A 20,974-nucleotide genomic window follows, 5' to 3' on the forward strand; every position below is an offset into this window, starting at 1 on the left:
AAGTACGTTCAGTTTGGGTTGAACCTGGTTCGATTACTTCACACAACATACCCAACCACAGGTTGATTCCTACAAATCACCCAATCACAGGTTGATTCCTACAAACTACCCAGCCACAGACGACTTCTTACAAATTACCCAGCCACAGGTCACGTCTTACAAATCACCCAACCACAGATCACTTGTTACAAATTACTCAGCCACAGATCCCTTCTTACAAATCACCCAGCCACAGATGACTTCTTACAAATTACTCAGCCACAGATCACTTCTTACAAATCACCCAGTCACAGATGACTTCTTACAAATCACCCAGTCACAGATCACTTCTTACAAATCACCCAGTCACAGATCACTTCTTACAAATCACCCAGTCACAGATCACTTCTTACAAATTACCCAGTCACAGATGACTTCTTACAAATCACCCAGCCACAGATCACTTCTTACAAATTACCCAGCCACAGATCACTTCTTACAAATTACTCAGCCACAGATCACTTCTTACAAATCACCCAGCCACAGATCCCTTCCTACAAATTACCCAACCACAGATGACTTCTTACAAATCACCCAGCCACAGATCCCTTCTTACAAATTACCCAACCACAGATCACTTCTTACAAATCACCCAGCCACAGATCCCTTCCTACAAATTACCCAACCACAGATGACTTCTTACAAATTACTCAGCCACAGATCACTTTTTACAAATCATCCAGCTACAGACGACTTCTTACAAATTACCCAACCACAGATCCCTTTTTACAAATCACCCAACCACAGATCACTTGTTACAAATCACCCAGCCACACACGACTTCTTACAAATCACCCAGCCACAGATCACTTCTTACAAATTACCCAACCACAGATGACTTCTTACAAATTACCCAGCCACAGATCACTTCTTACAAATCACCCAGCCTCAGACGACTTCTCACAATTCACCCAGCCACAGATCACTTCTTTCAAATTACCCAGACACAGATCACGTCTTACAAATCACCCAGTCACAGATTACTTCTTACAAATCACCCAGCCACAGACGACTTCTCACAAATTACCCAGCCACGGATCACTTCTTACAAATCACCCAACCAAAGATCACTTCTTACAAATCACCCAACCAAAGATCACTTTTTACAAATCACCCAACCACAGACGACTTCTTACAATTCACCCAGCCACAGATCACTTCTTTCAAATTACCCAGACACAGATCACGTCTTACAAATCACCCAGTCACAGATTACTTCTTACAAATCACCCAGCCACAGACGACTTCTCACAAATCACCCAGCCACGGATCACTTCTTACAAATCACCCAACCAAAGATCACTTCTTACAAATCACCCAACCAAAGATCACTTTTTACAAATCACCCAACCACAGACGACTTCTTACAAATTACCCAACCACAGATCACGTCTTACAAATCACCCAGCCACAGATCCCTTCTTACAAATTACCCAACCATAGACGACTTCTTACAAATTACTCAGCCACAGATCACTTTTTACAAATCATCCAGCTACAGACGACTTCTTACAAATTACCCAACCACAGATCCCTTTTTACAAATCACCCAACCACAGATCACTTGTTACAAATCACCCAGCCACACACGACTTCTTACAAATCACCCAGCCACAGATCACTTCTTACAAATTACCCAACCACAGATGACTTCTTACAAATCACCAAGCCACAGAGCACTTCCTACAAATTACCCAACCACAGATCACTTGTTACAAATTACTCAGCCACAGATCACTTCTTACAAATCACCCAGCTACAGATGACCTCTTGCAAATCACCCAGCCACAGATCACTTCTTACAATTCAGCCAGCCACAGACGACTTCTTACAAATTACCCAACCACAGATCACTTCTTACAAATCACCCAACCACAGATCACGTCTTACAAATCACCCAGGCACAGATCACTTCTTACACATTACCCAACCACAGATGAATTCTTACAAATTACCCAACCACAGATGACTTCTTACAAATTACCCAACCACAGATGACTTCTTACAAATTACCCAACCACAGATCACTTCTCACAAATCACCCAGTCACAGATGACTTCTTACAAATTACCCAGCCACAGATGACTTCTTACAAATTACCCAGCCACAGATCACTTCTTACAAATCACCCAGCTACAGATGACATCTTTCAAATCACCCAGCCACAGATCACTTCTTACAAATTACCCAGCCACAGACGACTTCTCACAAATCACCCAGCCACGGATCACTTCTTACAAATCACCCAGCCAAAGATCACTTCTTACAAATCACCCAGGCACAGATGACTTCTTACAAATTACCCAACCACAGATGACTTCTTTCAATTACCCAACCACAGATGACTTCTTGCAAATTATCCAGCCACATATGACTTCTTTCAAATTACCCAACCACAGATGACTTCTTACAAATTGCCCAGCCTCAGACGTCTTATTGCAAATCACCCAGCCACAAATCACTTCTTACAAAATACCCAGCCCCAGGTTACTTCCAATATATTATCGATGGGCTTGTTACTTTAAATCTTTTTCACAAATTCTGCGGAAGCTCCAGACTGAGTAACTTCATCACATATGTGAATGCGATGTTACAATACAAATATATAATAATGTCCCCACAAGTGGGCACTTAATCTAAATAATACCACGGTACTTACTGTCATTGTGTTTGGTCCTCCTCAAACTGTAACCATTTTGACTCCAAAAAGTCTGCAATGTGATAAGAAATAGTCTCCTTTTCCACATTTTGTCGCTTTTAGATCTTTGTAAACGCCTTTAACCTTTATGTGTTGTCACCAAAAACTAATTCAGATGATTTAAGACACTATAGCTGTAGTCGCCTGAAGAAGTTTTTATAATATATTTTAGATTAATACATTTGCTGCGTAAATTAAAATTTGAGAAACTGTCTGAGCCTTTGGGAAGGTAACATTTTATGGTCTGATTTGAAAGATATCTTGCTTTGAACTATTTTTTAAAAAGAACAGACGTTATAGAGGATGGAGAAATAGTCTTTAAAAATTGATTAGTGGTATGCGAGTGCGACGTAGAAGAGTTATTCCCCTTCGACCAGACGACCGCGGTGGACATTCCAAACAAACAGCAGCTGAGAAGTTACAGTCTACACGTTGGAACAGATAAACAATGCAAAAGGCAAAGATCCTCGTCCTTGGACCATGTGAGGTACAAACATAGTAGTAGGGGCCAAGTGTAGGATGTTGTCAGTGGAACCGTAATGAATATTCCAAGTCACCTTAGATAATGTACTAAAGTGAAGCGGTGCACTGCCCCTAGTATCAATTATCTATTATGGTTCAAGTGGCTGACTACCACTAGGCTTTTGTTTCTTTAATCTTAGATATATCGATAGGTTAATGAGTGTGAAACCGTAAATTGGATTTTGGTCGGCAAAAGTAAACTCGCTCAGTCACTGATGACGGAACGAATCCAGTATTCTGTAGTCTTACCGATTTAATCGCAAATCTTGTCAGTTCTTCCCCATAGTGGTTCTTGGCAGAAAGTGTTAGTACCCAATACTAAACAGAACAACTCTGAACATTTCTCTGTGACTAGACAGATAATATCAGTGGTTCATGTTTCAATTTTTGAATCAACGAACTGGTTAAGCATTGGTTTTGGGAGCAGTGTAATCAAATAGCCCATGTGAAGTGAATATATACTGGCGTCTCCTATTCTCGCGGTACTTACGAATATCAGCTGAAACAATAATATAAACAGTTCTTTTCGTATGTATGCTTGTTGTTTTTAAATGAAGAGATCCCCCCCCCCCCCTTCTAACATCTGCATCTATCAACTGCTTGATCCGTCAAGTGTATTATCTCACTAGAGCTCGATTAAAAACATGGTCATCTGCCGCCAGAGACCATATAATAGAATCTATTATATGGTCTCTGCTGCCGCTGACTTTTCGAGGCGTCTCCCATTCTCGCGATACAGCGAGAAAGTAATGTTATTAGGTGTAAGGAAGGGGAATCTTATCGCGAAGGATGGGGGAAAGTTACGATTTTTCCAAGTTGGTTAAAACTCACGAATATTCGTTACACTGCAAAATTTTGATAATTCACAGACTTGGGCCACTTCCTAGTTACCGGTCAATGATGTAAACAACCGCTAAGTATCACACATCGGTGACCTCGGCAGGAAATGTGTTTACCGCGAGAATAGGAAAATAGGAGACGGTCCTATACTAAGTATGCATGTTTCTCAAATGTCACTAAGCAGTGCTCTCCATAAATCTAAGGATGAATTTGTACAGATAGACATGTTGACTAATTTTAAAACTTTGCAGAGTGGGAAGACTGTCTTGTCCAACTTTTTGGCCGATGCGACAGAAACATCAGGTGGGGAGTATCATCCAACCCAAGGAGTTCGGTAGGTGGAACACTAGCTGTTTGTTTGCTGTTTAATGCCACGCTTAAGAATATATGGTGCTGGTCTACAAATAATCGAATCCAGACAATCCAGTGATCATAAGGATGGGTAGCGGCCTCCACAGTTGTGATACCATGACATGTGTCAACCACATAAGTGAGCCTGACCACCCAATTATGTTAATCTGCCTTTTACAACAAGCATGGATGCCAATTCCAGCCCACGTCATCACAGTTGAAGTGCAGCAAAAGAAACAGACTACCTCCCTGTCCTTACCAATAGGGCAATCAACAGAAAAACTGCTGTCACATGAAAATTTACTGAAATAATGATCTCTTAATCTTAAGCACTAGTTGATTGTTTGTACTGCTTACTTACTTCATCACAAGTGAAAGCAGCTGAACATGTAGAAAATTGTTGATATATTATTAATGGGTTTCTTTGTCCAGGATTCTTGAATTTGAAGGTAATGCAGTTGGAAGTGGAAGTCGACCAAAACCAGTGGAAGTGGAGTTGTGGGACTGCAGTGGAGACAGAAAGTAGGTGTCCTTGATATCATGTTTCATCATTTTTCAGATCAGTTTTGAAAGAAAAATCATTATTTCCAAATTCAACTCTCCCTACATCTAAATCCCCTCATCCTCCATATTTTCAGAGCTTGCACTAGACTATCGCTAGGTCTGGTTATACTGATCTGAGGATCAGTAATTATCAACTAAATATCATTCGATTAGTGATATGTATCAGAGAAGTAACTCTGAACAAAAAGGACAAAATAAGTCTGAAAGAAATTAATACTTACATTTTATGTCCAAGATTTTGCAGCTCTGGTCTCTGTTGATGCAAGCAGTGATCATTGGGATCGTTGACATAAAAAGTAAAACAAACACAGGTTTCCAATCTTTAGTCCCAGTATGTAATATTCTTACCAAACATACTTACGTCCAAGATGTCTCTGGTCTGGTCTCTGGCCATGACCCATAGTGGGGGATCAGCCTATCTATGAGAGATAAGTAGTATAGGTAATAGGGGTTCTAAAACACTTTCACAAAATGTCTCTACAAAGCCTTATTTACTAAATAAGGCTTTGGTTGGGCCATTAGCTCTTGCTACTATTACCCCTACTACAAAATTACTGTGCCTTGGTAGGAGGTAATAATGTGCCGTACGGTACGATCAATAATTCTTCTCTTACAAATCCCCTACCCGGCCCACCCCTCAAGTAGTATAAGTTGGGTTCGTCGGCTTTTATATCCACTTTATCTATGTTGTAAGTTTTGACTGACCATATAGGATCGGTGGCTCGCTTACGGCTATCGCCCTCGTGTTCCCCCGGCTGGTATAGATACCTCACTAGGGCCCTATCTGGTATCTGTTTCTCCTTCCCACGCAATGGAGCGGCCGACTCTGCAACTATTGATTTTAGTTTGATAGCGTCTGCCGGTTTCTTACCGGTGAGACGGGTGACTTCATGGCTGATTGCCGACACCACCTTGGGTAACCTCGTGACCCATTCAGTCGATCGTTTTCCAGGGGTGGTCATCTCCCTAGCATACTGATAGCCGAACAAGCGCTCAGCCAAAGTCCTATTAAATCTCTCAACTATGGCTTGGCTGCGATGGGCTCCGGCCGTGCCACGCCTGACCTTTGTATCGTGTTTGGCTAGCAGTTGTGACACGGCACCCATGAACTCCCGTCCGGGGTCAACTTGCAGCTCTGTTGGCCACGTCAGCGGGCTGCGTTTGTATATGCGTTCAAATCCTCTGGCTACCTGGGCCGAATCTTTCGTGGTCAAGGGTTCGGCTTCCTTGTAACGACTGGCTACATCCACTACGGTTAAGGCATACTTGTACCTCTTGTCGTGGGGTAGGAACAGTAGGTCTGCCTGGTGAATGCTATTAGGTATGTTAATACCGAACCTCCTTCTAGGCACGTAGCGTGGTGCCGGCAAATAGATCTGCCACAGGGCTTGTTTTTCAAGCCACGCTTTGGCTTCCTCTGGGGGTACTCGCGCTAGTTTAGCTAGCTTATCTACTGCGCTAGCTCCTTTCCAGTACCCACGCGGGCTGTAGTAAATAGCCTCAAATTTTTTCATGTCCATACGCGTATGTGTTTATACCATCAATAGCTATCCAACGTTTCGTGTCCATAGGTGATAGTGACGTCTTGTTTATAGTCAGTCCGTATATCTTATGCCCATCACTTCTAAGTGTGTTCATTTTATGTCTAAAGGTACGGGTCTTGAACAGGGCTTCCTTGAATCTGGCGTGTTTGATGTGTTGTTTCACCACATACTTCTTAACCCCCTTAGCCTTCCGGATCTCACTATTGTCGGCTTTCAGTATGGAGTACATCTTAGGTCTCAAACCTATGTACTCGGCTATGGGCGTGCCAGCACACTCGTCCTTCATCTTACCTAGGACCTTTTTATTTACTGTACTGTGTAGGGTATGGGTCTTAGGGTAGTCGCTGGTGTCGTATAAATCGAGGTGTTTTTTCATGTCCTCGTACACGTCCTCGGTTCGAATCTCCATCAGCAGGGAATCCGTGTCAGTGTACAGCACTTCACACCTGTCACCGTACTGTTTCTTGAGCTCGTTGTAGTAAAAGTCATACATCAGGTGTTTGGATAAATCGAGGATGCTCATCCCCACGTAAACAGGCCGGTTGAATTTTATGTGGTTTTTCTTCATGTGTAGGGCAACCAGGTTGTCTGTGAATATCTTACTACGGTTGAATGCCGGACTGGCTATCAATCTCCTGAGCTTGTCTTCCTCACTCGACCGAACCAGCTTCACGGTCACGCGTTTCCTCAGGTTCTCCATAGTCTTACCAAACACCGAGTTGTTCATGAGCTTGTAGAGATTTTTCTCAAAATCACTGGTTGCTTTTTTTCGTAGGTCTGTGTTCATTCTGATGTAGGGCTCCATCCATGGACTCTGGTCGAACATGAGCACCCTGTGTATTTTGGTCAGCCTCATACCCAACGACAGGTACAGCTGTAGGTTGCGATAGTGAACGATGTACTTGGTCTTATTCATTAAGTTAGGCACGAGTTTTTCAACGTCTGTCACACGCCCACCTGACAAGTTATGTTGGTACTCAGACATCCAGTCTGTATTAACCCTCATACGTTCGGGTGCAAGGGGATAGCTGTTGTGCGATGTGTGTAATTCCTTGGGATACTCTAAGTCAACCTCGAGGATATAACCTTTGTTCGAATCTGGTGCGACCCCCATAACATCAACGTGGGGTACCCATTCGAATCCCCCTGTAGGTAGATACTGACTCATGGCCCAGCCGTACAGGTTGTTTGCGTCGAGGTAGAGAATGTGATTGGTTGGTTTGTTAGGATCGTAACCTTTCACGTATTGATTATTTGCTTTCGCGTATCGTTTGGATGCCATGGAAATCCCACCTCGCAAACCTTTCTCAATGAATAGGTGCATGTCGTAATCTGTGAGCAATTCCAAATTAACTCCGGTCTTTTTAAGCAAGGCGTCCCACGACAGACCTGGGCTGGTGTAATACCATGCGGGGTCGAGTTTATACTGCTTTAAACATGTCTGCCGAAACGTTTCAAACACGTCGGCTAACAGCAGTACATCTGTCCTCAAGTACAGGTCGTGATAATCACCCAGGTTCTTACAACCCAGTTTATTCCATACGTTAGTCGCGTGTGAGTAATCATCTCGTGAGACGGACGCCTCATTCAGCTTGCTATAAAAGCAGTCAATAGGGGGTAGTCTGGTCTCGGTGAACTTGGCCCAACTATCCATGTACTCATAGGGGTACACACCCTTCCTCATAAGCAGGGGTCTAGTCTCGGCGTCTGTGTATCGATCGGTGATAGGGAAGGTATTGTTGGCCTTGACCAGACTGTCGAGTGACGACAGGAGGAACTGAAACGAGTCAATGAACCTAAGTCCGTTTAAGCTGAAGGAGATGTATCTCTCCATGTTGTTGGGGATGCACGTTATATTACCATCGATTTTCGCGATGGCCTGCATGATCAAGTGTGAGTCGTACCCTCTCAAGTTGTGAAAGACAACGGGGATGTTTATTGTCTTAGGGTTGATTTTAAGCTTGAGGTTGCACGCGTTGTGAGCGGCGCCTCTATACTTACCAGTTATGTGGCAGTGATCTCTCACCGAATCACCGTTAAGTGGTGAGTCGCACACGTGACAGTGAGTGCTACTAGCGTGAGCTAGCCTGTCGGCTCGGGTCATACGCATGGGAGCGATTCTATACAATGCATTCCTAATAATTTTTTCTTCCTCCTGCAAACACTTTAGAAACCTTTCAGCCGCGTCAGGGCCCCTATACACTACCGGAGCTTTCGTTTCCCCGTCACAACGGACGACAATGTATCCAAAACCGCAGGCTTTATGCTCTTGTGTCTTGTGGGTGAAGCTACCCCCACTAGGGGAATCCCCACCCACAACTAAGGCTTCGAAGTCGGCGTATATAATATAAGGTACAGACATTTGGTTCTTGTGGTTACTGAATTTTAGGATATTTTCACCTTCCTTAGGCATTTCGACTCGTATGGCCGTCTGCCCAACACCTTGGCAATCATCCCGGTGGGATTCTAATAAATCAGCTCGACTGAAACCGTGTAGACATCGTTCACAGAAGTGGGTCTTTCCTTTGTATGCTGATTGGTCATACAACAGCCTGCTAAAGTGTTTTATCCATGTGTAGTGATACTTGTCACCTTTCTGGATCATGAATATATTGATAACTTGGCGATCCTTCACCGGGCTGACCCTGTGTACTATTGTTGTGTTACCTTCGTGCCCAAAGACATTTATAGCCAGATTATTCTGTTTTTCTACTTTAGTGATCTGAGATATGGGGGTGGGTTCATCTATACCATCCCAGTTGAGCCCATCGTCCTGTGGATAATTAGAAGCCCTGTTCGGATTAGTGTCAGCTGGAAATAAAGCTGACCTGATAGCTAACCTCAGGCAATCGTTTCCTCTATTCTTAACGTTTACTATGGCTTGTTTGTTCTTATAGTAGGGGGGCAAGGCTAGGTATGACCCGCCTCTGAACGGCACGTAGTTAGCTATGTCTAGATAGACGTTATCGATTTTATCTACAGCCCACCCGGACCCCAAGTGTGTGTAGCGTTCTAGGTATTCTCGTATCTGCTGAAAACTATTATCGATTGATGCGTCAATGGTCTCTGCATGTGTGACAACCTCTTGCTGACCTCGGAAGTAAGGCTGAACATACTCAGTGACCCCTGTGGAGCCCTCCTTATCGAGCGACATTTTCACTGTGATCTGAAACTTGATACTTCCTAGGTTATTTAGTTCCTGGTTGACCTTATCAGCTATCAGAGGCTTGATATCTGTAATGTCTATGTTTCTATCAACGTCCATGCGCCAACCTCTCAAATAGTTGCCTACAGCGCGCTCAGTGCTCACGAACTGTAGGTCAATAGCTCTATTCTGTCGTAATAATTCTACAAGCTGTGGTTTCCTCATACGGGAATACCCGCCTAAACCCAAATCGTGTGCCTCGGCTTTCAGTTGTTTTACAGTGGGAGGTTTTGCTACGGGGGCATGTGATAACAATGCGGTTAACCCGGCTCTCCCCAGGTTTGAATAACCCGTGTGCCCAAGCTGTTTTGCTTGAGCTTTTAATTGTTTTACCGTAGGAGGGGCTTCTAAACCTAGTAATCTCAACAATGCTGACTTCCGCATTCTAGAATACCCGATAACACCTCTCTGTTTTGCGACCCTCTTGAGCTCGCTTACAGTAGACATCGTGTTTACACCTAAGAGAACTAATGTCTAATTGGTTCACAGTAAGGGGAGGTAACTCTTAAGTGGCTATCTTGAGCAGTCGCCTACGTTCTTTTATGTAGCCTTTTTTATTCTCGTAGATGAGTTGATGTCTGACTACGTTCGCTCCGTGAGCTTTACATAGACAGTAGTGTCCTTTAACCCCGATACCACACACAGAACACGTGTAGTTAGGACTTCCCATATGGAAACAACAGAACCCCTGATTCCTGCATTTCCTACCACAGGCCTCGGTCTTCCCCATAAGTATATATTCGCATCGGTATGGAGCGGGTCTCATGTTTACTTATATAGGTGTTTTAGTTTAATTGCTTCGCAACCAACGCAGTAGCTGCTATACCCAACACTATGAAGCCCAGTTCACGATTCATTTGTCCCTTGGATGGTGTGTAGTACTGAGCGAGTGTGGGTTTATTGAGCGGTTCCAATTGTTTACCAGTTAGTAGGTAGTATTCTTTCATTGCTTCATCAACATCGTTGAATGTTTGAACGGCATGGTTTTCACGCTTGAGTTGTTCGTTAATGAAATCGATCCTCTGGAGGCGTTTTTTAGCGTACTCGGCCTGTGCTCTTTGTAATTTCTCAGTAGCGAGATCGTGTCGCTTCCTTTCTTCCTGTATTTCAGCCGTGTGATCATCTCGTAGTTTCGAGAAGAGGTAATTACTCCCGGAAAATGCCAGGGCATTCACTAACGCCCCACCGACCATCATAGCTATCGTGGCCATCCCTATATTTATTTCATTATATTATCAGGTATTATTCCTTGTTTTACTAGGATGTCTTTTGTGGCCATCGCCATACCAAGGTTCATTATGAGCATACCCATATCCTGCAGGTTGAAATCTAGCTTGATAGTTGGTTGTTTAAGCACCATTTTAGTCAACCGAGCGTACCCTACTGCTAGACTGGCTACCACTGTGGCGTGGTATGCGTCGTTGACGAACGTTTTCCCCTCAGACATTATGTATATGATATAAAATATTAAAATTATAACATGATATGCGGGTCTACCATGGGGGATACCCCCATACCCCCACTGTTGTGGGTGGGTGGTGGCTCACTGTGGGAGGGTACCCCCACGTATAACCACGAGATAGCCAAGGCAGCAGTTACACCTACAGCCAACAACAGTTGGGTTGGGTTGGTCACTTTATGTTGGTTACACCACCGTTTTTTACCGGCAGCTACTCTCTTAGGATTCTTCTGTCTGGTTACTGTTGGGGGTACCCCCACTGAAGGGGTCTCCACCGTCACTGGTTCCTGTGAAGGGGGTACCACCACTGGGGTCTCCTCCACTGGGGTTTCCTGTGCAGCATCCATCTATACTATTATTATTATTCTTTCTCTCAAATTGACAATGTTTTGCCGTGATAATCGCCGCCGTCACTGGAGCCAACAACATACCATATTTGTGGTACAGCCCGCAGCTGATAGAGCTCACGGCGTGTTCGATAAAAGGGTCTTTCTCGAGGTCTTCCCACAGGTAAAGTCGGCGCTCTGGTGGAATGGGAAAGAAGTATGACACAATACCGGTGTATATCTGGGTCATAGCCGATCCTATTGTTTTTGTCATTTCTGCTCCGAGCCGGGACTCGTATCTAGCGTACAGCTTATCGATTTCTTCGGCTGACATTTTGTTAATTTTATCCGGAGTGTAGTCTCCAAAGTAATGTTTGGCTTTGCCGCCAACAGCCAACGCCACCAGTTTCTCTCGCTTGTCATCAGTGGGGCCTGCGGGCGGCGTGGGGGAACCCTCCAACTGTTCGAGCAATTCCTCACACTCCATCTTATAATATAACAAGTAAGATTTAGTTTTAACTATATAATACCCGATACAGACAAAACACAGAGAAATGAAGGTTAAGTTGCACACGACAAATACTTCAAATATCATAGCTTTGCTTAGCTTTTGCTTAGCTTTGCTTAGCTTTGCTTAGCTTTAGCTTAGCTTTGCTTAGCATACTATATATGCTACTGGTTGGTCGGTCTTTAGTACGAGCTTAGCGTGTTTAGTTTCAGCGAGCTGTTTCTTCACCCGTTCCCGTTCTAATTTACTCATCACATCGTTCTCTCTCAAACACTCCTCGAACGAATCCCTGTCCTTGCAGTGAAATAAGGCCACCCATCGCGTCTGCTCCCTGAGGTCTTTCAACACCGAGTTGAACTTCTGCGTTAGCACCCAGACGCTGTGATTTGCATGCCGGCCGGAGAAGGCCAGGTACGATAGCATGTCTCTCTTTTTTGTTATCTCGCGATTAGCGCTGCAGTCGTCCAGTATAAACAGCGTCGGTTCCCCTTTAAATTTCTCGTGAAGAGCTTTCAACCAGTCCTGCAGGCGTGTTCCAGGGTCGATTTTGTGTACGTCCGGGTCCGTCATCACCCAAGGTCGCGCGTACGTTTTATTCATGCTCAGAGTAGGGCACATGATAACAATGTTATCGAACACATCCTTGTAGTAACCCTCCAACATATCCAACACGAAAACTGTCTTCCCACAGCCAGTCTGCCCGCACACTATAGCGCAGTGTGGGTCAGTGGGTAGTTGTGGGTACCCCTGGGGGGTGTGGGGCAGTGGGGACTGTTTATTGTTGGGGGGTGTGGGGGGGTACCCCCCATCAGTAGATGGCTTGCACGAATCTCCCATTGTCTATATTAAGTTGCGCGTCCATAATAACGTACAGATATAATTTCAACTTACCAGCGGTTTGAGCCTTCTTAGTAATCTGGATGGTTATCCCTTCGCTGCCGTTATCTATACGGCGCCCGCTACCGTGCAGTTTATCATCATCCGTGGATCGCATGTCCAACCATAAGGCGTACTTGGTGGTCAGGTATTCACCGATCTGCACGGAGCCTAGGTCCAGGTCCTTTGTTATGTAATCCCCCACTGGTAGCTTTTTTATCTCATCCCACTGCTGGTGTGGCCTCATACCATGACTGAACAGCTGGTTGGGCACGCCCTCGATGGTCACTTCCACCTTTTCAATCTCGGGGTTGAAAAACTTCTCGCTGTCCCTCCGGAATGGATCGTAATCCTCCACGGGGACGACCAGGATACCTTTCATCGATCGCGCCGGCACGTTCAGGTTGATATTCCACACAGTGTCGCTCTTATCTCGCACGACTGATCTATGCCTCAGTACGCAATCGTACAGAATGGCCATCTTCCCAGAGTACTGGTTTCGAACCTGCCTGGCCAGCTCAGGGCTAGTGACCATGTCGAACTCTAGAGAGATGTTGTCTATGGCATAACTAGCCTCATCACCGTTCGGCGTACGCACTACTTTGCTATAGTCGTTAAACGTGAGCTCGTATTCGAGCCTATCACCCAGCGCGGCCTGGTAAAACGGCGCGTGTCCCGTGAGCAACTCGAAGTCGAGCGGCACGCAGAATCGATTCCCGTATGCTAGAGCGATGGCCTTTTCACCGTCCGATAGCTTGTCTTGCTGGTCTGTCGTGAAGACGTATCCTATGCGCGCCCGGGTTGATTTGCTGATACCCTGGTACACATCATTGACTCGTTCTCCCTCGCTTTTCCAGAGATCCCTGTAGCAGTGAAACACGTCGCTGTCGTCGATGCTCAGTACCTCGTTACCGCTTATCTTGACGGTCGTTTTCTTGATGATAGCTCGACCCACGTTCCGCACTAGCTCGCGTTTGTCGTTGTCGGAGGTCAACGTGATATTGAACGCCAGTCGAACAGTGCCTGGTACAATGAGGTCATTCTCACCAAGGTTTGGAAATCTAACCAGCAGAGTTTGATTCTGGTCTATCTTGCTGGGATTGTTGGTGATAGTCACCGACTGTCGCACGGCTCTGGCACCTAATGGCTCTCTCAATCTTCTGAAAGGATCTAATTTTCTACCGTACATTGTTATATAAATGAAATATATTTTTAATACTAATGGATGAAGACATACCTATGGATGATATGTGGGACGATAGTGCCCAGGCATTCAATGATGACCAGGAGACCTCATTCTCGCAAGGTGACGAGCTCCTTAAAGGCGCCGTCGACGATTATTACAACGCAGTTGAAAATAAATCCAAACTCAAGCCGTTGGGAAGGAACTATTCCGATTTTACCCTCAGCAATGGCACGCTGCGTTTGAAGTCTCGCCCGGAGATCGATCTCATGAATAAACGCACTAGAGAACCGCTTGCTTTATCAACATTAGCCGGTAAACATGGAAGTCAGTTGGTCCAAGATGAACTAGGTTTCATAGATTACGGTGGCGCGCGACCTAAGCAGTATCCTCCGAAGTTAGTTCAAGGTCTGGAAGGCATCAGGGACGCCACATCAGATCAAAACATGACTTATGATATTAAAAAGATGTTGGCCGACTACGAGAACGAGCCCTTCCCGGGGCTCGAATTTACCGTTCGGGAACTGAGGGGGTTGGACCTGTTGATGCAAACCATTCGTGGTCAGCTCTGGAAAAGCACAGCCAAAATAAGTGAGATAGACGACCACATCGCCTATGAAAAGAAAAAACTCGGTGAAACTGAGGACGAGTCTATGAAAACCACCATCGAGGAACGAATACGTAATTTGGAAGATGAAAGGCAGACCTGGTTGGAGACAGCGTCCGGCTACAAAGAAAAGCTTAGATCCCAGGTCAGCCGTATAAGGGAAACCATCAATCAAGTCCTCCACCGAGACACCACGTTAGCAGACAGGATTAGGATATTGTTCCGGGAGCAAGGGATCACCATCGCCAGCATTCTGACTGCATTGGGTTTCATTATATCAACCCTGGTGGTGTCACTGGTGGGAGGAACCCCTGTGGGGCCTGCCGGTGGGGGAGTTACCCCAGGCGGTGGTGGTGGTGTTAAAGACTGGATAAAAAAACTCGGGGAAGGCCTAGCTAAACTGGCTGGTAAAGCCGCCGAAGCCCTTCCCGGCATCCTGGGTAGCATCGTCTCGTGGTTGTTGAGCGCTCTGTCTAAAACTGCCATGTGGCTCAGTCAAAACCTGTGGGCAGCCATCGTCGCCGTGGCGGGTCTGGTGTACGTAGCGGCTAAGAAATCTTTAACCAAATAAGTCCCAAAGCTACCCCACCAACCACTAGGGCTGTTTTATTATCAATATGCTGCTGATAGGGGGGTACCCCCACATGCACATGAGGGTGTGTGGGGGACACATGAACTTTAGGCTCCGGGGGCGGCGCAACTATACCCGTTTCACGTGGTTGGGTGTGTGGGATATGTGGGGTGTTAATATCGGGGTTGATACCCAACTTTTGATCCTTCGTGGCTATGACTATTTCGTTGTTATAACCCACCACTTTTTTTATTCTCAGTTGCATATCACTCGGAGCCATGTACAACCCCACGCCGAACACGTAATTGACTTTCGATCTGGCGTATTCTAACACGTTTTGGTAGCGTTCGATGGCCCTCGGGAGATCAACTGGAGAATTGATAGCATCCTCAACGTTGGAAACGAATTGTGTCTGAGCGTCGTAAGCAGTTCCCTTACCGAGGATGTTGGAACGCGTCATCGACTGCGCACCCAACAGCGCCCACACGTACGTTCGAATCGAGTCGTTCAAGCGTATTGTACCAGCACGAGTGAATTCTTTCGATGTTTTTGAGATCATTTTAGTCCAGGCTGTGGCTGCATCAGGATTGGTTTGCTTTATACAGCTGACATGGATCTTTTCATTCGTTGTGGGGCCTGTAAATGTATGACGGTTTGGGTTGTATGAACCATCTTTAGAACCGGCCTGATATGTTCCGGACCTGTAGAAGTACACGAGAACTATACCGAGACCATGGTTCACACCAGGAAGGCGAAAGTCTTTATTCGTTGGAATCTCAAACTCCCCACAAATACGTTCATAAGCGCGTCTATCATAGGGGTTATTCGTCATACTCCACGCTTTATCTTGGGGAAGAGGAGCACTTATTTCCTTCAATATTCGTCTCGTTTGATAATAAATATGAAACAAAATAACCGCCTTACTCAGTTCGTCTATACCGTAGTCTGGTGTCACACCCGACCCTGTCGTCGCACACCACACAGCAAAGTTTAGTTGGTTCTGCCAAAACTGCATTGGGTTTTGATTCCAGTTTACCACCGCCTGCGCGTTATTAACGGACACGATATATTTTTCAAAGATATTAATAAAGGTTGTTTTAAACCCCGTACCATCTGCATTCACCACGATTTTCAAGTGTGCTAAATCCATATTATAATATATAAATTATATATTATAATATGTACATAACACTTCCAGGAATAACGAGCGGTGAGGCCGTTCAGCTGACGCACGCGATCGATAACACGTCAGGTCAACTCGAAGTCGCACTCTGCGATATCACCTACCTACCGCAATGGACTAACATTAATATCAGCAACAATAAACTGTTCGTCAGTGGAACTCGCAGCCAGATAACTGACGGCTACTACAGCGTGTGCTCTCTAAACGACGAGGTCTTCAAACCCCTGGGAGCCGAACTCAAGATGAACGACTCAAACGGTAAAGTGGTGTTAATCAACAACGGAAGAACCTCCTTGAGGCTCGGCCGACCATTAGCGAGGATACTCGGTATGTCTCCTGACGAGATAAAACCAACAACAACCGTCACAGGCACGAAGTTACCCGACCTAGTACCGTACCGAGAGCTGTACATTCATCTCGATCAGGTTAGCACAACGTACAACATTCAAGGAGGACACCCTTCCACTATACTGAGAGCAGTGCCGGTTAAAACTGAGAAATTCAACGACGGTAGAACCGAGTCGTTTTCACCACGGCAGTATAAGAGATTAACCCAGGGCAACATACCTGAGCTGACAATATCGGTGTTAGATATAAATCATAATCCTGTAAATATAGGATACCTCAGCTTAACACTTCATGTAACATGACCAGCGCACAAGGGCCCGGAGTGAAAAAATGCGTCAATATCGGGATCTCCGACCTCGGAGACACGCGCGGTTTCGACGCTCCCGGAGTAGATGGTAAATCGTACGCCTTGCAACTGAAAAACAACATTTACAAACGCGTTGAAGTCACCTCCGGTGGAACCCTAAGTGATATAGTAGATACCACAAGAGCAACAGTCAACACTAAGTACACCCTTGTCAACACCGGTGATAATAATTGGGTAATATACCCATCGTTTGGGGGTAAACTGTTCGACTTAGACGATGTTGAGAGCACTACCGTCGTCAAAAACAAACCATATATGCTCGTATTCACCGAAGATGACAAGTGGGTGTTGTTACCCGAGAACGACTGGTTTATCAATATTAGACTCGTCTCCCCTTACGTGTTCACGGATAACAAAGACAACCACCTAAACAAAGTCGTGAACAATGGAACCCTGCTCGTGGCTTACGTCCCAACTCAGAGACGTAGTATAGTCGTCAGCCCAGTCAACACTATAGCAGCCCACATGCTATCGAGTAAACCAGCCATGCAAAACGTGAAATTGCAGTTGGTGTCTGAATTCGAAGGCGTGGTCAAGATACTAGAGGATCTACCGGCAAACTCAACATTGTTCATCAAAGTCTACCTAGGGGAACCATCGGGGAATGATGTCGAGATCGTGAAGGGGATCAAACTCGGGTGGGTGAAACGACACCAGTTTCAAGTTTGCAACGTTTACGTGCGGGTGGGTGTCGACTCCAAGACCAGTCTGCAGGGGGTCAACGTGATCGTGGAAAATAAGATATCACTAATCAATATCTTCCTGCCTGACAACATACACTTCATGGGTATGAAGTTAACCCCTGAATTATTATCAGAAAACCAGTTGGAAATTATATCGTAATAGTATAATAATGACCAGTCATCATCCCAACACTACGCTTAACGACCTAGGAGATACGGAGGGCTTCAATCAGCCTGGTGAGGAAGATGAATTATACATCCTGCACTTCAAAGACAACGTGTACAGACGGGTGTCATTATCAGATTTAAAAGAACCCAAATGGCTGATCAACTTAACACTCGCCTCACCTTATATCACAACAAAAGAGAGGTGGAAGTTTATCTCTAAGATTAGGAATAACGGTATCTGGCCCGGGGATTTCATTACGGGGAATGAAGCAACAGCCACGGTATATTTTTATGAAGGAAAAATTGGATTAATTTCTGGAATAGAAAGTAAATTAACATTTAGCAGTAGTTATTTACACGAAAGGCAGCTTGAGATATACTCCCCCTACACAATCATCATAGAAGTCATGTTTACGTATTTTGACCAGGAAAACTCCTCGAAAGGACGTCAATTTTTACCCGGTGTCAATACACTGGTTTACCGAACACTTAGATCAATATTGCCGTATTATTATACAACGGGATACCCCCACGGGTTCTATAAAACGTTTAATAAGCCTCCCTGGGGTTTTTATTACAACAGAAAAGTCTATTAGCCTCTCACCTATTATCATTAGTTATGATCTACTCCTTATAGGCTTCAAATACATTGATAGACTATTAACTGAAACCCAATTAAAATATTTTTCAAAATATATATTATAGGATGGGTCTGTACCCAGTCGTAGAGGAAGTAGCGAAGACGTTGGAAACCGTAGATGGGTTCCGCTTGAGGCAGTTATGTGATGTGAAACGTCAACTAGAACAAGACCGTGACACGCGAAAAGCATTATGTAAAAAGTACAATAGAGCTTTCAATATCGTGGACGGGGCTGACACTGCCCTTATGACAACCAGCATGGGACTAGGGGTGGCAGGCGTTGGGTTGTTGACTACCATCGTGGCTGCACCTATAGTGCTAGGTATTGAAATAACGGCTGGGGTGACAGGGTTGGTAGGGGTGGCGCTTAAGTTAGTATCACGCAGACTTAATCGTAAGGCATTGAAACACGACGAGATCAGGGTTCTGGCCGAAGCAAAGCTGAATACAGTGAGTGAGCGAATTTCCACGGCACTCTCTGATAGTAAGATCTCAGAAGAGGAGTTTCGTTCAATCCTCTCTGAACTCAAAAAATATAACGGAATGAAACAAGATATTCGATCCAAGTCTCGTAAGTCTGCTATCAGCGAGGACGAGAAAAAAAAGTACATAGCACAGGGAATACAAAAAGCCCAGCAAGCCTTTATTATGAACACCAAAGAGATCGTAGACGGTTCACGTTAAACTGTTTCATCGATATAAACATAACATAGGGGCGATAGCCGTAAGCGAGCCACCGATCCTATATGGTCAGTCAAAACTTACAACATAGATAAAGTGGATATAAAAGCCGACGAACCCAACTTATACTACTTGAGGGGTGGGCCGGGTAGGGGATTTGTAAGAGAAGAATTATTGATCGTACCGTACGGCACATTATTACCTCCTACCAAGGCACAGTAATTTTGTAGTAGGGGTAATAGTAGCAAGAGCTAATGGCCCAACCAAAGCCTTATTTAGTAAATAAGGCTTTGTAGAGACATTTTGTGAAAGTGTTTTAGAACCCCTATTACCTATACTACTGAGATACGATTTTGACACTGATTTTGAGGGTCAAGATGGGGGTTCGACTTATCTACGGGGTCGGCTTATACACGGTAATATACGGTATGTTTCACATTGCAAGTGAGTTATGGCATGGTTGTGCACAGACTGCTGACAAAACAGAGCCCTGAACATGATTTAGAAGCAACTTATGTGTAAACACTGTTGTGTGTTGTTGAATTCAAACTTCATTTTTTGACAGGAGTTTATAAACCATATTATCGATGCACAATTTTCATGTCCAACAGGTACAGTTTTTGTGGACAGACAACTTCTTTATTGCAATGAATGCTAACAATGTTGTCAAATGTCACCTCCATTGCCATTAAGAAGTTGTCTCTCCTTAAAAACTGTTCCTATTCATCATACTAGCTTCTAAATGTCACTCAGACTCAAAGAAGTTAATTTTCAGGTCAACAGTCATTGATAATATTTCCTACCAATAATGTTTCTGATCATCAACCTTTCAGTCACACCAAATAATGCAAATTATCCTCCCAGTTTGTCCCGATTCATTGGGTAAACAATGAACTGATTGATAATGTGAAACTCAAAACCACAAGATTGGTTGGTTGTTTAATGCCACGCTCAGCAATATTCCAGTTATATGGTGGTGGTCTGTAAATAATCAAGTCTGGACCATACAATCCAGTGATTAACATCATCATGAGCATCTATCTATGTAATTAGGATGAGTTGATATGTGTCAACTAAGACAATGAGCCTGACCACCAGATCCCCTTAGTCACCTCTTACAGCAAGCATGGGTTTCTGAAGGCCAATTCAAAGCTGGCTTTTTACAAGTAGGAACCACTAGAATGGATCCAGGGGTTTGAGTGGTGCACTTACAATAAAGAGGAAATATGTTTTTACTGACAATTTTTTAATCAGTGGATACTGAATGGCAATAGGACATACCACCGAACTAATCCGCCAGAGGCGTGCGTGTACTAGAGGTTATATTCTGTGATGGTTAAGCCATTCGAATGCGCTGCGAATTAATCCCAGCAAACAAAGGGAGATGACTCTATTTCAGATTTTAAGACAAGTGTCTATATCAGTTGCACAAGAAGTTTGACCTAACAATGGGGATATTTGATATTCAGGAAGGTTTTCTGTTCTACACTGCCATAGTAAAGAATAATCCACAATGCTCAGTGTTCATATTAATGCACAAACCTGCATTTTTGTACACAAGAAAATCATAAAAACATGCAAAAAATATTATGCATGTTTTGGAAGCACAGG

The 20,974-nt window shown here is 44.5% G+C and overlaps 1 protein-coding gene across 1 annotated transcript in view; it reads left to right on the plus strand.

Annotated features, from left to right (window-relative positions):
• Nucleotides 1–3,114: 3,114 nt before the first annotated feature.
• LOC137255909 (intraflagellar transport protein 22 homolog) overlaps nucleotides 3,115–20,974 on the plus strand; it is a 28,789-nt gene continuing 10,929 nt past the window's right edge. The window contains exons 1-3 of the mRNA XM_067793502.1: nucleotides 3,115–3,224; nucleotides 4,351–4,433; nucleotides 4,883–4,972. Coding sequence (XP_067649603.1) covers nucleotides 3,186–3,224; nucleotides 4,351–4,433; nucleotides 4,883–4,972 — 212 coding nt within the window. The 5' untranslated portion in view covers nucleotides 3,115–3,185. The remainder of the gene's footprint in view (nucleotides 3,225–4,350; nucleotides 4,434–4,882; nucleotides 4,973–20,974) is intronic.

Source organism: Haliotis asinina, chromosome 1 (assembly GCF_037392515.1).
Source record: "Haliotis asinina isolate JCU_RB_2024 chromosome 1, JCU_Hal_asi_v2, whole genome shotgun sequence".
Classification (NCBI taxonomy): domain Eukaryota; kingdom Metazoa; phylum Mollusca; class Gastropoda; order Lepetellida; family Haliotidae; genus Haliotis; species Haliotis asinina.